The sequence below is a fragment of the Hypanus sabinus genome, chromosome 1, assembly GCF_030144855.1.
Source record: "Hypanus sabinus isolate sHypSab1 chromosome 1, sHypSab1.hap1, whole genome shotgun sequence".
NCBI lineage: Eukaryota > Metazoa > Chordata > Chondrichthyes > Myliobatiformes > Dasyatidae > Hypanus > Hypanus sabinus.
In genome coordinates, this window is record NC_082706.1 from 36,703,043 (window position 1) to 36,720,669 (window position 17,627).

General features: G+C 43.8%; 1 protein-coding gene across 4 annotated transcripts in view; it reads left to right on the forward strand.

The window, feature by feature from the left end:
• LOC132392931 (FHF complex subunit HOOK interacting protein 2A-like) overlaps positions 1–17,627 on the forward strand; it is a 68,958-nt gene that overhangs the window by 5,145 nt on the left and 46,186 nt on the right. For 2 of the 4 annotated variants that reach the window (XM_059967524.1, XM_059967540.1), the window contains exons 2-4: positions 5,700–5,778; positions 8,865–9,034; positions 9,420–9,524. In XM_059967524.1, coding sequence (XP_059823507.1) covers positions 5,700–5,778; positions 8,865–9,034; positions 9,420–9,524 — 354 coding nt within the window. Of the gene's footprint in view, positions 1–3,500; positions 3,723–5,699; positions 5,779–8,864; positions 9,035–9,419; positions 9,525–17,627 lie in introns of those variants that run through there. The other 2 variants (XM_059967531.1, XM_059967550.1) reach the window with 2 other exon arrangements.

The following is a 17,627-nucleotide window of genomic DNA, read 5'->3' on the forward strand; positions in this document are numbered from 1 at the left end:
GTGTCAAAGGTTACAGGGAGAAGGTAGGAGAATTGGGTGGAGAGGGAAAATAGATCAGTATGATGGAATGGCAGAGCAGACTCAATGGGCAGAATGGCCTAATTCTGTTCCTATGTTTTATGGTCTTATAGTACAACACAGGAACATGCCCTTCTCTCAGGCTGTGAGACTAATGAATACCCTGCTGCCACTGGGCTATAAACATGCAGCAGCAGTGTGTGGTTAAATGCCTTGCTCAGAACACACACGCTGCCACGGCTGAGGCTTGAACTAATGACCTTCAGATCACTAGCCCAAAGCCTTAACCACTTGGCCACGCATGGTATTGTGGGTGCACCGTGGGCCAGAGGAACTTTGTTTTGTTTGGTTGTATATATGAATAGTCAGATGATAATGAACTTGAACTTGAATGTGATGTTATTGTAAACTTATGATGCCTAATTAAACTGATTTTCTTCGACACGCATATGGTCCCATATCCTTTCATCTTCTGCATATAGAGTCATAGAGCACTACAGCACAAAAACAGGCCCTTTGGCCAATCTAGTCCTTGCCAAACTATTATTTTGCCCAGTCTATTGACTTGCACCTTGACAATAACCTTCCATACCCCTCTCATCCAGGTACTTATTCAAACTTCTCTTAAATGTTGAAATCGAACTGGTATGCACTAAATACCACCAACAAATACCCTGGAAGCACATTCCAGACACCTAGCATTCTCTGTGTTTACAACCTGCCCTGCACATCTCCTTTTACTGTCCCCCTCTCTGAGTAAATGCCTGAGCACTAATATTAGACGTTTTGACTCTAGTGGGGAAAATAGACACTGGCTTTCTAAATCTATGCATCTCATAATCCTATAAACCTTTGTCAGGTCTCCCCTCAGCACCCACCATTTTAGAGAAAACAGTCCAAGTAGTTTGAGCCTAACCTTATAGCACACGTTCTCTCATCCAGAACTGAATGCTATACTCCAGTTGTGCTGAAGCAGTTTTTTGGAGATCTCTGTCCAAATCTTTTGGATAGCCAGTTTCCCAAGATTTATGACCAAGAAATCTCTTCTCACCTCAGTCTTGAAACTGTGACCTCTGGTTCTAGACCTCCCAGCCAGCAAAAACACAGACCTGTCAAGCTCCTTAAGAATTTTGTAGTTTTCAAAGATTGAGTTTCATTCTTGTAAACTGAAGAGATAATAGGCGCAATTGTCTATATTTCTTCTGGTATAACTAACCCGCACCCCAAGAATCAGTCTGAGAAATCTTCATTGTATTCTGTCAAAAGTCTTGGTGGTGAGCAAATTACTGCAACAATATGAGGGGGAACAGAATTTAGAGGCACAGTTTAATGAAGCTCAAGCAGCAGGGGTTGTGGAGGGTTGTCTGGGGTTTATGTCCAGGACTGTTTGAGGTTGGTTCCTGAGGTGATTATCTGTGAATGGAAGGGCATCTTACCAAAGTAGGGTTTTTGAATGGGTTTGGGGAACAGTGCTTGTCGAGTAATGTGTGGGACCAGCTGACTGGACATCTGGAAATGCTAAATGATCTGAGGTTGATGTCTAGGAGTGCAGGACAGGATGGTTTGAGGTGACTGCAATCATCCTGGGAGTAGAATATGTCAGGGCTTATCCTTGGGAGGATGCCTTTCCTGGATTTCTGTTGGGTTGATGTCAACATTGAGGGAGGTGAATGGGTGTGGAGGACGGGAATGTGAGGAGATGGGATGGTAGTCAGGAGTGGGAAGGAGGTCAAGGGGATAGGGGAATTGAGGAGGGGAGATGATGAGAACCGGCTCAGTGGTGTCAAGAAAATAACCTGTCTCTCAATGTTGCAAAAACAAAGGAGCTGGTTGTGGGTTACAGGAGAAATGGAGACAGGCTAGCCACTATTTACATCAATGGATCTGGGATTGAGAGGGTGAGCAGCTTTAAGTTCCTCAGCATAAACATCACTGAGGATCTCATGTGGTGTGCACTTACCGGCTGTGTGGTGAAAAAAGTACAACAGCACCTCTTTCACCTCAGACGGTTGAAGAAGTTTGGTATGGGCTCCCAAATCCTAAGAACTTTCTGCAGGGGCACTTTTGAGAGCATCATGACTAGCTGTATCACTGCCTGGAATGGGAACTATACTTCCCTCAATCACAGGACTCTGTAGAGAGTGGTGCAGACAACCCAGTGCATCTGTAGATGTGAGCTTCCCACTATTCAGGATGTTTACAAAAACAGGAGTGTAAAAAGAAGAATCATTGGGGACCTCAGTCACCCCCAACCATAAACTGTTCCAGATGCTATCATCCGGGAAACGGTACCACAGCATAAAAGCCAGGACCAACAGGCTCTAGGACAGCTTCTTCCATCAGGCCATCAGACTACCTAATTCATGCTGACAAATCTTTATTTCTATGTTATATTGACTATCCTGTTGTACATAGTATTTATTATAAATTGCATATTGCACATTTAGATGGAGATGTAACCTAAAGATTTTTACTCCTCATGTATATAAAGGATGTAAGTAATAAGTCCGTTCAATTCAATTTGGCCCAACTCCTCTATGGAGACCAAGATTCCCATTTAAGCTAGTCCCACTTGCCTGCGTTTGGTCCATATCCCTCTAAACCAGGGGTTCCCAACTTTTTTTATGCCACGGACCCTTACCATTAACTGAGGGGTCCTTGGATCCCATGTTGGGAAGCTTTGCTCTGAGCCTTTCCTGTCCACATACCTGTCCAAGTACCTTTAAATGTGAATGTACCTGCTTCAACCACTCCCTCATTCCATATACTGATCAGTCCAAGATGAGAAAGTTGCCTTTCAGGTTTCTTCTCACCTTAAGCTTATGCCAACCGGTTCTTGATTTCTCAATGCTGTGAAAAAGACTGTGCTTTTTCTGTGCCTCTGGTGCTCCCGTCCCCCTTTCTTTCTCCCTGGGCCACATGTCCCATGATCCTCTCCCTTCTCCAGCTCTGTATCCCTTTTGCCAATCAACTTTCCAGCTCTTAGTTTCATCCCTCCCACTTTCAAATCTCTTACTGTGGCGACCCACTTCCCAGCGCACCCAAACCGGCTCACAAAGTGGCGCGCGCCGGCATAGAGGCCAGTCCCAAAAAGGGCGCCAAGCCTTCACCAGCAAGGGGAAAAGCCCGTGCGCGGGACGGGACAGTGAATACCCGCCCTCTACAGCATTCCCGCCCAGGGAGGGCGGGATCAGGAAGGCGTTAAAGCGAGGCCGCGAAGTTTGAATAAACCTCTTTTGCAACTGCAGCTCATCGACTCCATGTCGTTTATTGCAGCGCTGCGAGGCCACACCGCTACAGTACTATCTTTTCTTTCAGTTAGTCCTGACGAAGGGTCTCGGCCCGAAACGTCAACTGTTCTTCTTCCTATAGATGCTGCCTGGCCTGCTGCGTTCCACCAGCATTTTGTGTGTGTTGCTTATGTGCATTCACCCTTATAATTTTATACATTCTGTAAGATCATCCCTCATTCTATCTTACAGTGAGAAAAGTCCCAACCTACTCAACCTCTCTCCATAACTCTGTGCTTAGAGTTCCGGCAACATCCTCATAAATCTCCTCTGCACTTCCAACATAATGGCATCTTTCCTACACCAGGATGACTAAAACCGAACGCAATATTCCAAATGCAGACTCACCAAAGGCTTTTATAATAACATAACGTAATATCCCAACTTCTGTACTCAGTCTCCTGACCAGTGAAGGTGAGCATGCCAACAGCCTTCTTCACCACGCTGTGATGTCACTCTCAGGAAACTGTACTTGTATTCCTAGGTGTGTTTGTTCTTCAGTTCCCCAGGGCTGCTACCGTTCACTGCCTTACCCTCATTCATCTTCCCAAAATGCAATATCTCACTCATCAAAGTTGACCTCAATTTACCATTCCTCAGCTCTCTTTCCCAACTAATCAAGTTCCTTCTGTAAATTCTGAAAACCATCTTCTCTGTTACTGGCACCACCTTGTTTTAGTGTCATCTGTAAATATGCCTTGTACATTCTTATTTAAATCATTACTTTAGATGACAAACAACAATCCTGGGGAACGTTACAAGTTGAAAGCCTTCAATCTAGGAAACAACTCTTTGATTATTATCCTCTGCATCCTGCTATCAAGTCATCTGATAACCTATCAATGACTTATCTTGTTAGCCTATCTTGTTAGCTCTACCTGAATCCCATGCAATCTGACTTTCTGTATCAAACTACCACCATGAACCTTATCAAAGGCCTTAATGAACTCCATATAGATCAATCTGCTACAATACCCTTAGTTACTTCAAAAAACTCAATCAGATTTCTGAGTCATGGATCTCCCATGCACAAAGTTGTGCTGATTATTCTGAATCAACTGCTGTTTTTTCAAATGCATGTATCCCTCAAAATCTCCTCCAGTAATGTACCTACCAGAGGTGTTAGATTTACTTATCAGTAGCCAGGTTTTTCTTTGCAGCCCTTCTTCAATAAATACACAATAGAGGTGCATAGGGTGTCAGGATGCTTGGGGATGCATGTGGGTTTCATGATGTGAGAGGCTAAATTGGCTCACAGGATTATCTAGGGAGGCATATTATCTAAACATGAGAGTATGGGGTCAAGTGTGTTGGTGATGGACACAATGGAAGTTTAGGATCCGGATTGTATGGGTTAACTTTGGGGAGGTAGAACTGGGAAGGTGGTGTGTTGGGGGCAGGGCTGTCTAAGCCTTTCGGTCAGGGCTAGGCCTCTGCAGAGATGGTGAGCAGGATTGTCAGGATAGTGTTTAGCTGTAGCATTGTTCAGGAGTACTGCCAAGGGCTATGCCGTGGAACGGGGTGGGATTATCTGAAAACGAGAGAACTCAGCTGCTGTCTGAGGTTGTAGAAAAGACAATCTTAGTGTGTTGTATGGGGGTTGGTAGACAGGCTTCATGTTCCTTAGTGGTTGCTGAACAGGACAGTCATTGTATTGGGGCAGGACCATCAGGGAATATTGTCTGGGGATAAGCAATTGTTCATCTGCCGATTGACTTGAAGTGGATGTCTTAGTCTGGTTTTGATGAATGACGTTGAAGGTTCAGGGTGATCAGGAGGTGTGGACAGCACTGTCCAGGTGAAGTATGGAATTCTTTAAGGTACTCTTAGGGTAACGTGTGGATGAGCCTTTGGTCAACTTTGAGGTAGAGAACAGGAGCGTCCAGAAATCCCATCAGTCAGAAGGGGAAGGGATTGTGTGGGAGTTGGACAATGATATCTAAGGATGGTTCTGGAGCTGCTGGATGTGGTTTGGTAGTCCATAAGTCTGTTATATTTCATGTTGTCTTTAAGCATATTTCCTTTGAGTTGCAGTTCCTGGTTGCCTTTGCCTGGCTTCTGATTAGGATTTTCCAGCTGCCACTCACTTCTGACTCGAACTGAGGGGTTGGCAGTCCTTGCATCAAGTAATCTAGTTCCCTGGGAGTTATGCTCAACTGGAGTGCAGGGAGTGGAAAGCTGATCCTTCAGTTGTCACAGCCCTGCTTTACTGAACCAATCCCCTAAAGTTATGACAGGGTACTGCATACATCCTGTCTGTAATCTTTCCGAGTATTTCTGTGCAGTATTATTTTACTGTGCAATATGTTTTACCTTGAAAAAGGTATTGCTTGATAACTCTTTCCAAAGCAATGTAGCATGCAATATTTAACTTCCTTTCTTCTGTTAAAGGAGGAAGAGCCTATTCAGCTGCTAGAGTCCTTCATCGGTCACTGGAAAGGAATCACCAATTATTACATTGTGACCACAGGTTTGGCTGCATGATTATATTCAAAAGTCTTTGATGAATTAAAGTGGAATGGCTTATTTTGCAATGTACTGTATGGAACAATCCTTCAGGAGAGCAGGGCTTCAGTGGGACAATCAGGGATTTGAGGAGCAGAATGTTTGAAATATTAAGCCTGAGGTGGGCATTGTTGAGAGAATTAGGGGTCTAAAGGGGTGGGCTTTACCGAGAAAGTTGAGTGCCTAGAATGGGGGGGAGAGAGGTGGTTGATGGAAGAATTGGGAAAATAGGGGGTAGCTTTCCATGTGATTTAGGAGAGAAGAGATGGGCTTCAATGGACCTGATAGACTTGACCTTGATTTTTTCCATACTCTTGCCAAGTTTATAGAGTCATACAGCTTAGAAGTAGGTCCTTCAGCTCAATTGGTCCATGCCGTTTGTGCTGCCCACCAAGTTAGTTCTATTTGTTCACATCTGACTCATGTAACACTAAATCCCTCCACGTACTTGTCCAAAAGTCTTTTAAATGTTGTTATTGTAGCTTTAAGATTGTTCCATGCACTGCATTTTGTCAATATTGATCTTGTTGGAGAAGGCTCAAGGGGCTAATTAGCCTACTCATTCTTACATTTATTGTGCTCTTTACACAATGTGAAGCTTTGTTGCTACCTTAGTTTCTAGGACTATGCTGTTTTAAATAAAAGTTTTTTTTCAGCACTTTACTCTGATCGTCATATCAAAGAATTGTTCAGCACCCTACATGGGCCCTTTACCCTACTTTGTTCATGTTGACTGTGATGCACTTATTCTATATACCTGCATGAGCTCCCAGTTACTCTGTGCACTTCCTTTCTAAGCATCTGCCCCAATGCTTTTAAACTCTACTTCCTCTGACAGTTTGTTCCAGATGACTACCTCCTGTGAAAAATTACCCTCCCATTTCTTTTAAAATTTCCCCCTCTCACCTTAAGCCTGTGCCCTCTTGTTTGTGACTTGTCTGCCCTGGAGAAAGGGCTGTGACTATCTTTCCTACCTCGTGTCCCTCATAAACTTCCACAAGGTCACCCGCTCAGTCTCCTAGACTCTAGTGAAAATAATCCCACTCTGACCAAACTGTCTTTATAACTACAGCTCTCTGTTCCAGGTAACATTCTGATGATTCTCTCCTGCATTCTCTGTCCTGCTACTGCATCATTCCTGCAGTGAGGCGACCAGAACTGCACATTATACTCTAAGCTCGGTCTAACCAGTGTTTTTTACAGCTATGTCATGATGTTCTCTGATGCGCAATGCCTCAGTCTCTGAAGGCAAGCATAGCAAATGCCTTCTTCACCCCATGTCCACCTGTGTCACCATTTTCAGCCAGCTATGGACTTGTTCTCCGTGGTCTCTGTACATCAACGCCCTTGAAGTCCCTGCCATTTATTTATTTGTTTATGATTTAGAGATGCAACACGGTAACAGACTCTTCCAGACCAATGAACCCGCACTGTCCAGTTACACCCAATTAACTTGCTAACCCCGTACATCTTTGGAAACTCATGTGGTCACAGGGAGAACGCACAGACAGTGGCAAGAATTGAACCCAGATCGTTGGTGCTTTACAGCATAAAGCTAATCTCCACACTAGCATGCTGCTCTGTATTCTATACGTCCTACCAGAATTTAACTTTCCATTGGAATACGGTCCATCAATTCCTTCCAATTTTCCAGCTGATCTATGAAACTACCATGTCCTTTGACAGACTTTCCTGTGATCTACCAGGTTTTGTTGTATGCAAACTTGCTAATTGGACCACCTGGATTCATCTGCAGCAACTCAGTAGGCCAGGCAGCAAAAGCACAGGCAAAGAGATAGTCAACTTTTTGAGTTGAGTCTCTGCTTTAGGACTGAGATTATGGAGGAGAGATAGTTTGTATTCAGAGGTGAAAGGGAGGGTTATGAAATGTCAAAGTTCAGCCTTTATCAACCTTGCCATCTCTCACCCTAACCCTAATTGATTTTCCTAATCAATCCCTACTTAATCCTGCTCATTGGACTTGTTTCCAATAACTTACTTACCAGTGATGGTTAAACTAACTGCCTACAATGATTTATCTTATCATTACAGCTCTTCTTGAATAATTGTACCACATTTGTATTCTTCTAAACATTTGTCACATCATCAGTGGTTAACAAAGGTTTAAGCATTTCTGTCAGGATCTCAGCAATTTGCTCCATTTCCTCCTAAAGTGTCCTGAGATACATCTCATCAGGCCCTGGTCCTTATGTCTGCAGATAACAGGTAGAGTCAAGTGAGGAGGGGGATGAAAAGCAGATGGATCCCAATGGGGAGAGATGAGTATGGAGGTAGAAACGGGCTTGGGGAGTGGTAAATGGTGTCACAAGAAGCAGCAGATGCTAGTATCTGATAATAAGAAAGGTGATAAGTGGAATCAGATAAGGGAGTGATGTTGGGTGATGGAACCAGTTGAGTGAAATTGGGTGAGGGAAAGAGACAGAAGGTACGTGAAATATCAGTGTATCTCTCCCTTGTTTCTCTGACCTCCACATCCTCTCTGGTACCAATACCATTGAGAAGTATTCATTTAGGCTCCACTCATATTCCATGGCAACTAGCAGAGATTACTCCTTTGCTCTCTTCACCTAGTCCCTCACTTCTACTATACGTAAAAGACTTTAGGATTCTCCTTAATCTTCCCTCTTTTTCCTGATCAAATTCAAACCTTTGAGTCCAGGTTTTGCTTAACCTAACATCTTTGATTTTAACTCTTACAGAGACGTGCTGATTCTTAATCTTTCCACATCTTTCCACAGACACTTCTATTACTCACCCATCCTCATTCCCTAAGGTTGGGTACAGCGCTTTTCTTAGTAGGGCTCTCTACATACTGTTTCAAAAATACCTCAGAAGGTGAATAATATCCTGAAACAATGACTGGTTCCGCCAAGCTTGGCTCAGCACTGTGTGTGTTGTTTGCAGTACATGCTAATGACTTCAGTGCCTACTGTGTACCAGCGTCATGGTAAGATCAGTCACTGGAAGTGAACGAGTAGTTCCTGGTTATATGTAGCACTGAGACAAATTCAGCATTATCTTGTTTTCCAGATGAAAACCTCCCAGTGAGACAAACAGACATCCCATGGCACCTAAAGCAGATGGTGGATATACTTATTTACGAGGAGAAGCAGAGTGGATCAGGAGAGACAGGACCATGTATGGAATATTTCTTACAGCATAAGATACTGGAGACACTCTGTACTCTAGCCAAGGCTGGGGTAAGCAAAATTGGTAGCGAAGGAGAGATACAGACTATAAACGGGAGGAGGGAGGAATAGATGGTGCAGTGTTGGTGAGGACGTTTGGAGAATTAGAGGGAGCAACTGGTGTGAATGGGTAGGGCTGATGAGGTTCAGGTGGGATGAGGTGTGACTGGGAAGGTATGAGGTGACGAAAGAGAAGAGATGGATAGCAACGCTCAATAGTAGGTGCGAGGGAGAAAATTCTGCTGGTGGGGGAAAAGATGGGGTGGTGGGGCTGGTTGGACTGTGGGTGCAGGGAGTCATATTCCTGAGCAAGGGTTGGAGCTGGCAGAATATGTTAGGAGTTGGTTCAGCATGATCATCGTAGAATCCAAGATGAGCTATGTTTTCTTGTTCACAGTATCCCCCTGGCATGAAACAGCAGGTTTTGGTCCTTGCCACCAAACTGCTAGGGCAAATTCAGCAGCCATTACTGCCTCATATCAATGTGCACCGACCTGTCCAGGTGAGTCCTATGCAATCCCCCACTAACCAAGCACTTAATATTGACTTCTGTTTAGTATTTAGCCATTTTCTCTCACTCTTTGACGTACTGATCATTGAGCCTGTGCGCGCTTGGGCAACGTGTGTCTGAAAGCTATTGCATTGCATCTGCTTTGACATTTGATCCTTGTCTAGCTGTGTCAGACCCAGAGCAGCACACGATGGAGTAAGCCACAGGGAAACAGTAGTCCAAGGAAGAGGAGGCAAGATACTCGTCGTGATGCTGGGAAATGCACAGCAGGTCATGCATAGATGATAACAGTTCAAAAAACAGAAAGCATTCACATGAGATCGGACCAGAGGAGTTAATATTCCAATGACAACAAGGTTTCGCTGTCAGATGAACTCAATTCCTTTTACGCTTGCTTTGACCAACAGAACGTGGAGGCACCTTCATGAACCCCCACAGCTCCCAATGACCCTGTGATTTTAGACTCTGGTCTGAGAGCAGCTTTTGGGAGAGTGAATCCATAAAAAGCATCTGGCTCGATGGCGTTCCCAGCTGAGTACTGAAGACCCTGTGCTAATCAACTGGCTGAGGTGTTTAATCACATCTTCAGCCACTTGCTTCAGCATTCCAAGGTACCCAGCTGCTTCAAGCTTCCATTGTATCAGTGCCCAAGAAGAATATGGTAACCCACCTTAATAGCTATCATCCAGTAGCACCGACATTGGTCATGAAGCATATTGATTCCTGCCTGTAGAGGGACCAGGATCCACTCCAATTTGCCTATCAGCACTAAAGATCAACAGCAGATGTCATTTCATTAGCCCATCATTTGGCACTGGAGCATATGTCACGATGCTCGTTACTGGCTACAGTTCAGCATTCAACACTATCATCCCCTGAAACCCCATCACCAAGCTCCAAAACCTGGGCCTTGATACTTTCCTGTGCAACTTGATCCTCACTGACAGATCTCAGTGAGAGTGGATTGGCAATACCTTTTCCTCCACACTCACCATCAGCCCAGGTGCACTACAAGACTGTGTGCTTAGAGGAATCAAAGACAAACCAGCATATAGGTGGGCGATTTTGAATCTGCTTGTGTTCAATATTGAAAGTAAATTTATTATCAAAGTTCATATATGTCACCATATATTTCCCTGAGCTTCATTTTCTTGTGAGCATTTACAGTAAGTACAAAGAAACACAATAGAATCAATGAAACTGCATACATAGATGGACAAACAACAAATGTGCAGAAGAAATTGAGAAAACACAAAAAAAGAAAAATAATAACTAAGTAAATTGTGTGCGTGCGTGTGTGTGTGTTTATTATATATATCGAGAACATGAGTTATAAACTCCTTGAAAGTGAGTCCATAGTTTATGGAATCAGTTCAGTGTTGGTTGGGTGAAGTTATCCTGCTTCAGGAGCCTGATGGTTGAGGGGTAATAACTGTTCTTGAACCTGGTATAGTGGGACCTAAGGCTCCTGTATTTTCCTCCCTTCTGGCAGCAGCAAAAGAGAGCATGGCCTGGATGGAGGGATTTCAGATGTCATGCCGAATCTTCACAAACTTCGAAGGAAGTGGAGGTGCTTTCTTCTTAATTGCACCTGTGTGCTGAGTCCTCTGAAGTGATACCACTGAAGAATTTAAACATTCTGATCCTCTAAACCTCTGATCCCCCAATGAGGACTGGCTCATGGACCTCCGACCTCCTTCCTCCTTCAATAATCAGCTCCTTGGTTTGCTGACATTGAGTGAGAGGTTGGCATTGACACCTCACTCAGCCACATCTTCAACGTCTCTCCCATATACTGATTCATCACCACCTTTGATTTGGCCAACAACAGTGTTGTCTTCAGCAAATTTAAGTATGACATTGGAGCTGTGTTTAACCTCAGTTTGGATCCCATAACCTGCCTATGGGTCGTAGAGGTGCCATCATCTGTCTTGGACTGGTGAGGCCCGGCTGTGTTCATCCCTCTCCAGACCAGACCAAAGCTGAAGACCTCCAACTCGGTGCCTCACCCTGGTCTCGAACACATGGCTGTTGTTCTACGGGGAACTCATCCGCCCTGGCCGGTGACTTTGCCGACAAGGTCCTTCGCCCAGTGGTGCCATGTTAACACCATCTCCTCACGTCGTTTAGCCTGCCAGCTGAAGCAGTGTACCAGTATGTGCCACTTGGAGGCAGACATGAGAAATTTGCCCTCAACGGCATCTTTTCCATTTCACACACGTCTGCTCTTACCCCATCCTCCCACCACCCGACCAGGGATAGGGTTCCTTTTGTCCTCCCCTACCACCAGCACATAATTCTCCGAAACTTCCGCCAACTCCAATGGGATCCCACCACAAAGCACAGTTTTCCCTCCCCCACCTCCACTTTCTGCTTTCTGTAACACCCTTGTCCATTCGTCCCTCCCCACTGATCTCCCTCCTAGCACTTATCCTTGCAAGCGGAACAAATGCTACACCTGCTCCCTCACTACCATCCAGGGCCCTAAACATTCCTTCCAGGTGAAGCAACACTTCACCTGTGAGTCTATTGGGGTCGTCTACTGTGTTCGGTGCTCCCGGTGTGGCCTCCTGTACATCGTGAGGCCAACGTAGACTGAGAGACCACTTCACCGAGCATCTATGCTCTGTCTGCCAGTGGCCACTCATTTTAATTCCACTTCCCTTTCTCATTCCAATATGTCCATCCATGGCCTCCTCCACTGTTGTGATGAGGCCACACTTAGGTTGGAGGAACATCACCTTATATTCCGTTTGGGTAGCCTCCAACCTGATGGCATGAACATCGATTTCTCAAACTTCCAGTAATGCCCCTCAAACTCCCCCCTCCTTCTCCATTTCCCATCCCCTTTTCCTTCTCTTACCTCCTCATCAATTAGCTTACCAGTTCTTTACTTCATCCCTCACTACCCCCGATGAGGCATATTTCTCGAGGTCTGTGTCTGCTCCATTTGTGGCGTCCAGTTGGTCCATTCAAAGCAGTCTTGAAGCATATAGATTACCGCATTAGGCCATACAGTGATGGTCCTCCTGACTGGTTTCTCCATTTTCAGCAGTGGTGTGTATGCTGCAATTAAACTTATGGAGATGAGTGAACTCAGCCTTTTCTCCTTGGAGCAACGGAGGATGAGAGGTGACCTGATAGAGGTGTATAAGATGATGGGAGGTATTGACTGTGTGGATAACCAGAGGCTTTTTCCCAGGGCTGAAATGGCTAACACGAGGGGCATAGTTTTAAGGTGCTTGGAAGTAGGTACAGGGGGGATGTCAGGGGTAAGTTTTTCGCACAGAGAGTGGTAGGTGTATGGAATACATTTCCATTGACAGTGGTGGAGGCAGATACAATTGGGTCTTTTAAGAGACTCTTAGATAGGTACGTGGAACTTAGGAAAATAGAAGGCTATGCAGCAGGGTAATTCTAGGAAGATTCTAGAGTAGGTTACATGGTTGGCACAATATTGTGGACCGAAGAGCCTGTAATATGCTGTAGATCTCTATGTTCTATGTGTCAAGATAAGGGTGTGGGATGACTTTGTAAGTACCGCATCTGTTTTTTTCCCTAGTGGCTGTGGTGCCATGTTAATAGAATTTGGGTAAAATCTCCAGCAAGTTAACATGATTGAAATCTTCTGTAGTTATGAAGAAATTGTGTGGATGCTTGTTTTGAAGAAGGCTCTCCCAGTGCATCCTTGGCATTTGCACTCGGGGAGGGGGGGCGTGGTTGTAGGCAGCAGTGGTACAAACAACAGCAAACTCCCTGAGCAGGTAATGGGGCCGACATTTAATTGTAAGATGCTTAATTTCCTCAGAGCAGTGACTGCTAATGACGCGCAAGGACTCCTTACAACTCATGTTCTCAGTATTATTTTATTTGCAGAATTTGTCTTATTTTGCACATTGGTTGTTTGTCAGTCTTTATTTATTACAGTTTTTCATGAATTCTGTTGTATTTCTTTTCCTATAAATATTTGAAAGAAAAGTAAATCTCTAAGTAGTATATAGTAGCATATGCGTACTTTGATACTAAATTTTATTCTGAACTTTGAACGACTGAATCGTCACTGATACCTGATATCCAAAGGCATGGATAGGTGACTTGCAATTCTGGAACTCAGATCTGAGATGAGGAGCCATGGTAGTAGGTGTTTCTTGAGTTTCTGGTACATTTAAGGTGCTGAGGTCTGAGAGAGAATGCAGTGGGAGTGGAACAGAAAATGAAAGTGGTTGCAGCAGGACAAGACAAGTGGAAAGAATATCTGGCAGTGAAAAGACTTCCATGGTTTAGGTGTATGGTGGAAAGAGGTACAAGACCTAGGGATTGTGGATCATCACTGAAGGCATGCACCAAAGGCTGAACCAAATATGCTTTCCCACTTGCCGCACTGACCACCTCAGTTCCAGCCTACAGACCATGGTGTTGTATTGCACTCCAATACCCTTCTGCAGTGTCAGTCGGGGTAGTGGATGAGAGCTTGGTTAGAAGTGTGGGGGTTATTCTGTTTAGCCTCCTTCCACTGCCTCGGTGATACACTTTTACTTTGTTTCTTTCCGCAATATCATTGTGCTGCTCTGTTATCTCCTTCTGCTCCATTGGGAAGTCCTTTGCCAACAGCATTGGGGAGCTTCGTGATTGTCCATGGTCGTCACAGTCAGTTGTTTAGCAGTTTCAGTGAACAGGTGCATTAACTCCTTCCACAGTCTTCCACACCTTCACATTCAAAAACCCTATTCACATTTATATTGTTCATATGGGTGTTAGGGATTTTAGGAAAGCAATGGACAAGTCACTCATGGTAGATTCATTAAAAAGATTAAGATGCATGGGATCCAGGGTGGTCCGATGTTTTGGCTTCAGAATCAGCTTTAATGTTCATATGTTGTGAATATATATATGTATATAAAGTTGAAATAAAGAAATAGTGCAAAAAGAGGAGGAAAAGTGGGCAAGATATTGTTCGTGGGTTCATTGTCCATTTAGAAATCTGATGGCAGAGGGGAAGAAGCTATTCCTGAATTGTTGAACATGTGCCTTCAGGTTCCTGTAACTCAGAGGATACAGCATTATATCGATCCTTTGCAGAAATGGGTGGAGAAATGGCAGAGCTTAATCCAGCCAAGAGTGAAGTGTTGCATATCAGGAGATCAAATGTAAAGGGGCAGTTAATGGCAAGACTCGTAACTTTGTTAATATAAAGTTGTATCTTGGTAACCAAGTTCCTGAAAGTGGCCGCACAAGATGAGAGAATGATAAGTAAGCATATGGTATGCTTTGCTTTGATAGCATTGGACAATTTTTTTCCCAAAGTATTGCTTCCTCAGGAATTTTAATCGTTTATGATAGACTACCTGAAGCTGAACACATATACAAATTTAGACTACTTGTATCATGTAGGAATTGGGAGAAACAAGTAACTTTATTGAAAATGATGCATTTAATTGCATATTGGTACTGACACTGCAATAGTTCAACTAAGGTAGAAAATGTTTCGTTAATGATTTTCATTTGTACTCAGTGACATCTTGCTGAAGTATCCAACAATAATCAGCCAGCATCGATGCATTCCAGTTGCCTTTATATCGTTTTTCCATGACTGCAATGTCCTAGTGAAACCTCTCACCGTGCTTGTCACTGACAGCCCAGTATTTGCAGGGAAGAAGTCTAAATGGGAATGCAGAAAATGAACCTTTAGTGACATGTTGCACTTGATGGTTTTGTGCGCTTGCAGCATGTTGTCAACCAGCTGCACGTAATTTTGTGCTCTGTAATTGCCAAGAAAATTCTCTACAACATCCTTCAATCCCTTCCGTGCAGTTTTCTCTGGTCCCACTAGTAGTTTTTCGATTTGCCTGTCATTAATGACCTTTTTGATTTGTGGACCGACAAAAATGCCTTGATTTATCTTGGCATCAGTAATGCTGACTTGAATTATGAATTGAAATAACAAATATAGGCAATTTCAAAAAATAATGAAATAGGAAATTTCATGGTGATTATCATGATCAGCAGCCCAAAATCCGTAAGATACACCCAAAAGTATTCGGGAAGCAAGACCTTTGTTGTCCAGTGTAGTCTGGGGGTTGTGTTGCAGTTTAGAACACTTCAGGTTAGGCTACATCTGGAGTAATGCATTCATTTCAGATTACCCCTTTATCAGAAGGATATGGAGGTTTTGGAGACAGTGCCGAAGACGTTTAATGGGATGCTGACTAGATTAGAGGGTATGTGCGATAAGGAGAGGTTGGAAAATTTTTGTTTTGTCTTTAGTGGGGGAGGCTCAGAGGAGACCTGATAGAAGTTTATAAAATGATGTAAGGCATGGATAGAGTAAAGAGTTGACATGTTTTCCTGGACTCAAAATGGGTAATACTAGAGGGCATGTGCTTAAGGTGAGAGTTTGTAAATTTAAGGGAGAGGTATTGGGCAGGGCAGTTCTTTTTTGCATACAATTGTGGGTGCCTGAAATGCGCTGCCAGGAATGGTGGTGGAGACAAATATGTTAGAGCATTTAAGAAGCTCTTTGAAAGGAATTTGACTATTCAGAGAAAGGAGGGATCTGGCCCATGCGCAGGCAGAAAAGTTAGTGTAATCACACATCGTTAGCTTAGGACAACATCATAGACCGACAATTTGGGATGTTACTAAATTTCATAGAACATAGAAGAATACAGGACAGGAACGTGCCCTTCAGCCCACAGAGTTGTGCCAAACTATTGAAAAGTAAATTAAAAAAAAAACTAATCTCTCCTATCCCATATCCCTTAACTTTCCTTACATCCATGTCCTTTAAAAGCTTCTAATGTATTTGCATCTACCACTATACCAGGCATCCATCACTCTGTAAAAAAACCTACCCCTCACTTCCCCTTTGAACCTACCTCCTCTCACCTTCATTGCATGTATTCAAGGACATTTTTAACCTCTTACTGCTATAGTTGGAAGTCCTCACCTTTAAAAGGGCAACAATTATATCAATGCCCAAGAAGATTGGTGTGAGCTGCATTAACGCCTATCACCCAGTAGCACTCACAACTATGGTGATGAAATGCTTTGAGAAGTTGGTCATGGCTAGAATAAACTCCTGCCTCAGCAAGGACCTGGACCCACTGCAATTTGCCTATCACTATAATAGGTCTATGGTAGATGCAGTCTAAGTGGCTATTGACACAGCTTTAGACCACCTGGACAATACAGGATGCTGTTTATTGACTATAGTTCAACATTTAATGCCATCATTCTTACATTGCTGATTGATAACCTACAGAACCTGGACCTCTGCAATTGGATCCTCGACTTCCTATCCGGAAGACCACAATCTGTGTGGGTTGGTAATAATATCCCTTCCTCACTGACGATCAACACTGGCACATCTCAGGGACGTGTGCTGAGTCCACTGCTCTACTCTCTCTATACCCATGATTATGTGGCTAGGCATAGCTCAAATGTCATCTATAAATTTGCTGATGATACCACCATTGTTGGCAGAACTTCAAATGGTGACAAGAGAGTGTACAGGAGCAAGATATACCAGATAGTTGAGTGGTGTCACAGCAACAATCTTGCACTCAATGTTAGTAAGACCAAAGAGCTGATTGTGGACTTCAGAAAGGGTAGGATGGGGGAACACAAATCAATCCTTGTAAAGGGATCAGAAGTGGAGAGAGTGAGTGATTACAAATCTCTGAAAATCTAGCCTGGACACAACATATCAATGCAGCTATAAAGAAGGCATGAGGATAGCTATATTTCATTAGGGTGCTGTGGAGAGCGTTCTAACAGGCTGCAACACTGTCTGGTATGGTGGAGTAGAGGGGTTGTGCTACTGCACAGGGTCAAAAGAAGCTACAGAAAGTTGTAAAATTAGATACAAGCCTCCATGGTTTCCAAGACATCCTCAAGGAGTGGTACTTCGGAAAAGGTGGCATCCATCATTAAGGATCCCCACCACCCAGGACATACCCTCTTCTCACTGTTACCGTACAGAAGCCTGAAGGCACACACTCAGCTATTCAGAAACAGCTTCTTCCCCTCTGTGATCTGATTCCTAAATGGACATTGAATCCATGAACACTACCTCATTTTTTAAAATTATTTTTG